Raw genomic sequence first — 9,570 nt, 5'->3', positions numbered from 1 at the left:
TAAGGTTGGTGAGGCACGACCTGCCCTTCACAAAACCATGCTGAGTATCCTTGATCACATCATTCTTATCCAGATGTGCATAAATCCTATCCCTTACAATTCTCTCTAAGACTTTGCCCACAACAGAAGTGAGACTCACTGGCCTATAGTTACTAGGATTATCCCTACTCCCCTTCTTGAACAAGGGAACCACGTTTGCTAGCCTCCAGTCCTCTGGCACTACTCCTGTAGACAAAGAGGACACAAAAATCAAGGCCAATGGCTCTGCAATCTCCTCCCTTGCTTCCCGGAGAATCCTAGGATAAATGCCATCAGGCCCAGGGGACTTATTTATTTTCACCCTTGCCAGAATTTCCAACACCTCTTCTCTACATATCTCAAAGCCATCCATTCTACTTATTCGTGCCTCAGTATTCATATCGACAACAATGTCCTGTTCCTGAGTGAATACTAACGAAAAGTATTCATTCAGTGCCTCCCCAATCTCTTCAGCCTCCACACGCAACTTCCCATTACTATCCTTGATTGGACCTATTCCTACTCTAGTCATTCTTTTATTCCTAACATACCTATAGAAAGCCTTAGGGTTTTCCCTAATCCTACCAACTAAGGACCTTTCATGTCCCCTCCTTGCTGCTCTTAGCTCTCTCTTCAGGTCCTTCCGGGCTACCTTATAACTCTCAATCGCCCCTATTGAACCTTCACGCCTCATCTTTACAAAGGTCGCCCTCTTCCATTTAACAAGGGATTCCAATTCCTTATGAAACCACGGCTCCCTCACACGACCCTTTCCTCCCTGCCTGATAGGTACGTACTTATCAAGGACACTCAATAGTTGCTCCTTGAACAAATTCCACATATCAATTACGCTCTTGCCTTGGAATCTACTTTTCCAATCCACACATCCTAAGTCATGCCTCAACGCATCAGAATTTCCCTGCCCCCAGCTATAATTCTTGCCCTGTAGTACACACTTATCCCTCTCCATCACGAGAGTAAAAATCACCGAATTGTGGTCACTGTCCCCAAAGTGCCCAAACCAGTTCTAATACCTGACCTGGTTCGTTACCCAGAACCAAATCCAGTATGGCCTCACCTCTTATTGGCTTATCTACATATTGTGTCAGGAAACTCTCCTGAACACATTGCACAAACACTGACCCATCTAACGAACTTGAGCTATAGCTTTCCCAATCAATATCAGGAAAGTTAAAGTCTCCCATAACAATCACCCTATTACTGTCACTCTTCTCCTGAATCATCCTCGCAATGCTTTCTTCAACGATTCTAGGACTATTAGGAGGCCTGTAAAAGACTCCTAACAGGGTGACCTTACCTCTCCTATTCCTAATCTCAACCCAAACTACCTCAGATGGCAAATCTTCATCCATCTTCCTTTCCACCGCTGTAATACTATCTTTGACAAGCAAAGCCACACCCCCCCTCTTTTACCCCCACCTCTGACCCTACTAAAACATTTAAACCCTGGAACCTGCAACAGCCAATCCTGCCCCTGATCTAGCCACGTCTCCGTAATAGCCACAACATCGAAGTCCCAGGTACCAACCCACGCTGCGAGTTCACCTACCTTATTTCGTATACTTCTGGCATTAAAGTATACACACTTCAAGCCACTCTTCTGTTTACAGGCACCCTCCTTTAAGATTGATGCCTATTCCTAACCTCCCTACACTCCAGGTCCTGCACCCTAAAGCTACAGTCTGGGTTCCCATGCCCCTGCAGAGTTAGTTTAAACACCCCCCAAGAGCACGAGCAAACCTCCCCCAAGGATACTGGTGCCCCTCAGGTTCAGGTGCAGACCATCCTGTTTATAGAGGTCCCACCTTCCCCAGAAAGAACCCCAGTTATCCAAGTACCGAAATCCCTCCCTCCTGCACCATCCCTGTAGCCCCGCATTTAACTGTTCTCTCTCCCTATTCCTCGACTCTCTATCACGTGGCACGGGTAACAAACCAGAGACAACAACTCTGTTCGTTCTAACTCTGAGCTTCCAACCTAGCTCCCTAAAAGCCTGTCTAACATGCTCAGCACTCCTCCTACCTATGTCATTGGTGCCAATTGTTAGAATTCTTACGGTGTGCAGGTCGGCCGCCCGGTCCATACAGTTCACACCAACCCACTGAAGATCATCCCATCGAATCGCTGTAACTCTGAAATTGCCACAGTTAACCTGCTGAGCATGTACACAAGATGCAAAGTGTCATGGTCAATCCACCTAATCTGCCGATTTTTTGAGTGTTCAACTAGTTCAACCGGACGAAACTCACACAGGCATGGCAGAACATGCAAAGTCCACAAATACATCGCCCAAGGATGGAAACAAGTCCCGTTGCCTTGTGCTGTGAGGCAGCAGTAATTAGCACTGAGCCACTGTGCAGCCAGTTCTCATGCTGTTTCGAAGGTGCAGAATTGGCAAGCTTGTGGTGAAAAATATCAACCCATGTCTCACATTGAACATGAGAGTGACATGATTTTAAATTGATCTCCTGAAGTTGTTTTGTCGATGCGGGATGATTAGTGCTTCTAAAATTACAAGAGAGATATCTACAGTGGTAGGAGGAGGAGGTGGACATCAAGAATGTGGTGAAAACTGTCGCTCTACATGCTACTTCTGGGCCTTATTGATGCTGCCATCCCTGTTGTCAGCACTGATGTTAGCCATACTCAAGGAAGCCTCAGCTCAGACAGAAACGGCTCTCCATGCTATCAGATCCTTCTCCTTATGAAATCCCGGTCTTCTCGAGCCTCCAAATGTAATAGATTATCATGCAATTGTCTCTGGAGAGTTAACACGAAAAAATAAATGGCGAAGTCGAAAGTGAGGGGAAGGAGCCGGGGGTATTGATTATACAGGCAAGAATATTTAAGTTTTTGTTCAAGTAGTTATTATTCACAATAAAATAAGTGAATTAATGACACACTGGAGAACCGAATGTAATACACACAATGTATAGTACGCACACTGTGGGGTTATTCTTACATTTTGTCATTTTTACCATTCACCAATAATCCTCGCAACTCGATACAAGATGCATCAGTTAATGACTGCAGTGATATGTGAACTCACTTGCAGATTTAGGCTTATTCTGTCCTGGGAATTTTTCTACTTTCAGCATAATTTAACTAGGGTAAAGTCTACTGTTGCTGTAAAAGGGATCAAAGTTTTATTAATTTTACAATATGGTTGAATGGGTATTTTATACCATTTTTGAGCTCATTTCTGAATTCTTGCTGAGTCACAGTGTAAATGAAAGTGTTGGTGCAGGTACTGAGAAGTTGTAACATGACTGTTGCCCGTTCTGTTATATATCGGGGATCTGAGCGGGAGGTATAAAATGCAATATTTGCAATTCGCAAATAAATATTATAAACAAGACGAGCCACCAATAAAATAATGAATGTGCCAGATATACTGAAGAGTAGAACAATGGATCTCCTTCGCTTCTCCATCTCTCGATCTTTGTGATTTTCTCCAATACTGCAGCCCTGGAACCCATGTCGGACTCTGCTTGTCACGACAATGCGTCTGACAGTCAGAATATTGAGGAGAAAAACAAGAAAGAATGGGAGAATGGGAGTTAATACGAAATGAAACATCATAAATGCGGTCCATGACGTGGAAAAAACAACACTTAGTTTCAACCTACATTCCCAGGGAACACTGCCAATCATAAATCGAGCTTCCTGTGTAAAGTACCAGGGAAGGGTTTCCAAACAGCTCAGTGTGCTCACTGTTGTTATAACCACAGTTGCTGTTTTCTCAGTGCAGTACTTTATTTTTAGCTTCTCACAGCAAATGGCCACAAATCGATCAAATGTGAAAGCTACAGTGAGCCAGATAGAAACAACTGTAGCTGCAAAACTCAACGTGGTCGTGAGGCAACAAACAGGTGTAATGAGCAGGAATGAATCTCGGAAATACATTGCAGCCATCCACCTAAGTATTACTTCCATGACCACGACCAGGAGATCAGCCACTGCCATCCCAAAAAGATAGCGAATGATGCATTTGGACAAAGAACACATTCTGCGGGACAGGATGACGATTGCAACGAGGTTAACTAAAAGAGAAAGAAAAATAATCACATAATTTTCTGATCAGATACAGAGTAAAGCACAATTAACATTCTGAGATTCAAATTTGCAATGGTTTTATCCCCTTCAATGATTGAAGATGCCATTTTGCTCAGTACATTAGCTCAATTTTCTTTGGTACATAAGGTTGTTTACCATTTATTTACTCAAAACCTGAATTCAGAAGAATACGCATGCAATCTATTTGAATGGCTGAATTAGAACACAGTGAATGAAGGAAGGGGATAAGATGTTTTATATATGTGGTGTCCATTCATAAACAAGTCTAATCTGCAACCAGCTTGATTGCTGTGGAAAACTGATCGAGTCGATTGTTAAGTAAATTGAAAGGAAGTGGTACACAAAGACAGAATGCATGCAGAAAATAGGTATGGAATAAAGATAAGCTTCGCAGCCAACAGCATTAAAGCAGATATAATCTGCAGTAACCCTTAAACTCTCTTTAAACTCCCGCATCTGACAAGAAGTACGTATCACTTTAATAAAGGCCATGTTTTTCCTTCACAATTAACACATCCGGAAAATAATACCATCTTATTCCTCCAAACACTGCCCCAGGTTAAATTAATAGTTATAGATTAAATTTTGTGTGTAATCAAGAGACATATCTCCAAAAATATATAATCAAGAAATAACCCACTCTACTCACTACTGCAGATTCTCTGTAGGCCACAATTAAAACAGTGCATAACTTATCTGATTCTGTGCTATGAAATTGCCTAAACAGTTCCTCCAAGATCAGTAGTGAATTTCATTCTATTTCATTTTCCCAGATGCACTCCAATATTCAGCGATACATATGAATTCAAACAGCAAAGGCAGTAACTGTGCAAGTTCTCTCTCTCTCCTTTAATGACTTCATCATATGTTTCCTTTGTCGTCCTTCTCCCTTTTAAAACTGCTGTTGTTTTGATTTTTGTTTTTCCAAAGTACCAAACCAATGCAACAGCATATAAAACAGTAATTGCTGCAGTTGGCATTCGAGGAAATCAGCTCCAACTCCTAAAATACCTCAAAAAAGGAGCAACTGTTACAGCCAGAAATGTTTCCTGTCCTCCATCTTGGATTACGAGAATCCTAGTGGCGTGGGAAATCATTTCTCACAAACTTAATTGAGTTTTTTGAGGAAGTAACAAAGAGGATTGATCAGGACAGTGTGGCAGATGTGATCTACATGGACTTCAGTAAGGCGTTCGTCAAGGTTCCCCGTGGGAAACTAATTAGCAAGGTTAGATCTCATGGAATACAGGGAGAACTAGCCATTTGAATGCAGAACTGGCTCAATGTTAGAAGACAGAGAGTGGTGGTGGAGGGCTGTTTTTCAAACTGGAGGCCTGTGACCAGTGGAGTGCCACAAGGATCGGTGCTGGGTCCTCTACTTTTATATCATTTACATAAATGATTTGGATGCGAGCACAAGAGGTACAGTTAGTAAGTTTACAGATGACACCAAAATTGGAGGTGGAGTGAACAGTGAAGTGGGTTACCTCAGTTCACAACAGGATCTTGATCAGATGGGCCAATGGGCTGAGAAGTGGCAGATGGAGTTTAATTCAGATAAATGCGAGGTGCTGCATTTTGGGAAAGCAAATCTTAGCAGGACTTATACACTTAATGATATGGTCCTAGGGATTGTTGCTGAACAAAGGTACCTGGGAGAGCAGGTTCATAGCTCCTTGAAAGTGGAGTCGCAGTTCGATAGGACAGTTAAGAAGGCGTTTGGTATGCTTCGCTTTATAGGTCAGAGTATTGAATACAGGAGTTGGGAGGTCATGTCACGGGGGTGCAGGACATTGGTTAGGCCACTGGTCTTCCTCCTATCAGAAAGATGTTCTGAAATTGAAAGGGTTCAGAAAAGAGTTACAAGGATGTTGCCAGGTTTGGAGGGTTTGAGCTAAAGCAAGTCGCTGAAAAGGCTGGGCTGTTTTCCCTAGAGTGTTGGAGGCTGAGGGGTGACCTTATATATGTTTACAAATTATGAGGGGAATAGGCTAAATAGGCAAAGTCCTTTCCCTGGGACGGGGAGTCATGAACTATAGGGCATGGGTTCAGGGTGAGAGGGAAAAGATATAAAGAGATCTATGGCACAACATTTATCCACACAGAGGGTGGTACATGTATGGAATGAACTGCCACAGGAAGTGTTGGATGCTGGTAAAATTGCAACGTTTAAGAGGCAGTTGGACGAGTATATAAACAGGATAAGTTTGGAGGAATAAGGGCCAGGTGCAGGCAGGTGGAACCAGATTGGGTTGGGATGTCTAGTCGGTATGGACGGGTTGGACTGAAGGGTCTGTTTCCATGCTGTGCATCTCTTTGACTCTATGGATGTATAACTTGTAAAACGTTTGGACCAAACATGCCATTTGCAAAGAAAGGAAGGGTTATGAAAATGAAATGAACACAATTTGACATAAGCAGCTAGTTCGGAATAATAGATGTACGGAGGTTAGTCTGTCCTTAATACTTCATGCACACAAAATCACCATGTGCCAGCTTTTTTTGGTCACCTGAAATTCTTTGAAAATAGTTAACAATGAAGTACGTCTTCGAAGTCGCATATTGGCCAACTGATTTCCTTCAATAAAGGAGACATGTTTTGAGTGTTCTTGAGACGCTATTTAATGATTGAACTCAAATTAACCCTGCAGTAATGGGATTTGAATCTATGCCCAGACAGTTAGAGACTCGGCAATTACTATAAGCAGTTGTACTACCACTGTGCCATCACATTTACTTGCAATTCACTTGCCTGAAAATAGGTATGCGATGGGAAATATTGTAGCAGTGTTTCAGTAAATTTAATATCCAGTAAATGCTTCAAGATCCATATCAATCATCAAACTCTTTGCCCACTGATATTATTGACGAACTAACCATGGGTGCAAAGCATGTTTAATAATTCCACAAGGCTGATTTGTAGAATTCAATTACATTGCAGCCCAACAGACTTGCGCTTTCTCAATTTCCGTGGGAACAAACTTTTAAGGGTGTTTCAAAATCCTGGGTGTGATGAAATGATTCCAGTTTGATCACAGAGGCAGTTTCGAAGTTCTGAATGGCAACAAATTGGTGGAAGAGACATACTGAAAGGAAAAATCTAGAGGGAGCGAGGCCACCCTGAAATATAAATCAATCAGATAGCATTCTGACAGCAAAAAGCAAAATAAATTCTCTAGCGATTTTCTGTGAATGATTTATTAGTTGCGTAGCTACACCTCCCATCTCAGTACATCTTCATCTCCACGTCTCCTCTCATTTATTCTCTCTCCCTCACCGTCACTCTATCTAACAAACTCCAAACTGTGATTTCGCATCTCCGTCTCAACTTTGCGAAACTCAGTAACCCCTCCCAACCACAGCTATTTCCTCCCCTGTCTCTTTACACTGTATCCCTATCACCTCTTCATCATTCGCTCTCTCCGAATCTCTTGCCAATTTTGCTGGCTCTACACATATCTACATAGCTACGTGCCTCCTGTCTTGTTCCCGATCAAATTCTGTCACGGCACATTCTCAACGTTATTTTCTTCTGAACTTACGTTAATCTATGACTGGTGTTTCCTTTTTTTCGCCTTCCACAAATCCGAAATACTCTCAGGCATGCACAAAATTAAACAACATAGCATTAGCAGTGATGTAGGTAAATTCCAAGCAAAGTTTAACACAGAGTACGGTCTGAGTATGTCCTGCTTCTTCACTGTAACATTTGGACTGTAGAGGACCTTTGTTGTCGCTGAAAACACTCACACCAAAGTAATTTTTCAGTGCAACTATGGCTCAGTAGTTCAGCCAGCAGCTTCACAGAGTCAGTGAACTCGGTCCAATTTCAACTTGGTGCAACTTATGCAGTTTTTGTATTCTGCCTGTGGGTGCATGAGATTCCTCTGGATACTCCAGTTTCCTCCCACAGTACAAAAATGTGTAAGGTCGTAAGATTAGAATTCTAAATGGTCTGTAGTGTGCGGAATAAGTGGATTAGGCTTAGGAAATGAAGGGAGAAAGGATTTGTGTGGGTTGGTAAGTATTCTTTGACAGTTTGATGTAGAATTGATGGCCGAATGACCTGCTTCCAAACTTCGGTGATTCGATTATTCTAATTCTGATCGTGAGACTCACACACTAAAACTGTAGATAAACATCTGATTATCTGATCCCTGGCTCTAAGCTAGAAGCCTTTTTACAGCGCATGTGCATAAACACACACACACACACACACGGAAAATAACATTCCATTAACACGTGGATCATACGAACATGGAGAAGGAATTACATGCTTAGCCCTTCCATCCTGTTACAATTTCACATCAATTTCAGGCTGACATAGCTATTATCTAAATTCTACATTCCTGAACATTTTTGAATATCCTTGTTAAGCTTTCATCTCATTGGTCATCAAAACATTAACTGCATTCATGATTTTTTAAAAAGGCATTCACTATCCTTTGAAGCACAGAATTCTGAAGACTCACAACCCTCCGAGAGAAAGAGACGTTACCACATTTCTGCCTTAAACATGCCCCTCTGCTTCTTTGTTCAACTACAACTCTGAATGAAGAACTTAACAAATCAAACTTATTGCAATTAAAAAGCAATCTTGTTTGGAACAGGCGGCAGCACTGTGGACAGAATAATTCCTTTAGACAATTGTTAGACTGAACAAACAGCTGTGAGATAAACTCCCTGAGAACTGATGTCAACAAATGCAACAGAGCTCGCATCGATGTTCAGCATCAGCAACAGAGGTTAGAGCTTACCAGGGACTCCAACAGCTGCTAGAATCGGCATGTAAATCCGTTCCACCTGAACAATTGTTGCAGGTTCCATTTCGAGTTGGTCTGAAAACGATAGTTCAGCTGAAGGTCCTATGAACAGGTTAATTTAAATGGTCCACGATATACACAGGGAATAAATCCCCACTGACATTACTGTGAACGGTTTTGTTTCTTTTAGCTACACGTACTTGAACAAACACATTACATCAGCGGCTCTGAAACTGTTTTCAATAACATGTTGGAAATTATTCAAGCAATGAAAAGCCAAAATAATTTGAATGGCAAAACTTGCCCAACAAAGAAAACGTAGCGGAGTTTGCGAAGGAGTGATCCATCAACATGACAATTCAGCTTCACAGTCTCGATTTATCTATATAAGGTTCTGATGTAGAGTCACTGGGCCCAAAATGTTATTTCTGCTTTCTCTCTACAGATGTTGCCAGACTTCTCGAGCATTTTTGAATCTTACACATATTACACATGACTTGTGTTTCATTTATAATAGCTCCTGGTTTATTTGCCATATGTATAGAGTTCAGTGACAGAGCCAGACCGATTACATTCTGTTACGGCAGTTTCTCATTCAGATTTTCAATGTTGCGTCTGATGCATGTTCAGTTAAATTGCCACTTCAGTATATCATTCCAGTGGTATCTGTGGCAATTGTTATGAAGTGGAC

General features: G+C 41.8%; 1 protein-coding gene across 1 annotated transcript; it reads right to left on the bottom strand.

Annotated features, from left to right (window-relative positions):
- Positions 1-3,177: 3,177 nt before the first annotated feature.
- Positions 3,178-8,943, bottom strand: LOC140459816 (probable G-protein coupled receptor 139). The gene is made up of 2 exons (XM_072554350.1): positions 8,874-8,943; positions 3,178-4,082 (listed from the first exon to the last, which is right to left on the bottom strand). Exons 1-2 carry the CDS (start codon positions 8,941-8,943, stop codon positions 3,178-3,180), a joined length of 975 nt encoding a protein of 324 aa, XP_072410451.1.
- Positions 8,944-9,570: the final 627 nt, after the last annotated feature.

Source organism: Chiloscyllium punctatum, chromosome 35 (assembly GCF_047496795.1).
Source record: "Chiloscyllium punctatum isolate Juve2018m chromosome 35, sChiPun1.3, whole genome shotgun sequence".
NCBI classification, from domain to species: Eukaryota; Metazoa; Chordata; class Chondrichthyes; order Orectolobiformes; family Hemiscylliidae; genus Chiloscyllium; species Chiloscyllium punctatum.
Note: the sequence above shows the minus strand (reverse complement) of the source record. Positions and strands in the feature narration are given on the sequence as shown.

Coding starts and splice junctions, on each gene's coding strand:
- LOC140459816 (XM_072554350.1), bottom strand. CDS start 8,943: ATGGAACCTGCAACAATTGTTCAGGTGGAACGGATTTACATGCCGATT. Junction 4,083..8,873: donor AGCAGCTGTTGGAGTCCCTG/GTAAGCTCTAAC, acceptor TTTCTCTTTTAG/TTAACCTCGTTGCAATCGTC.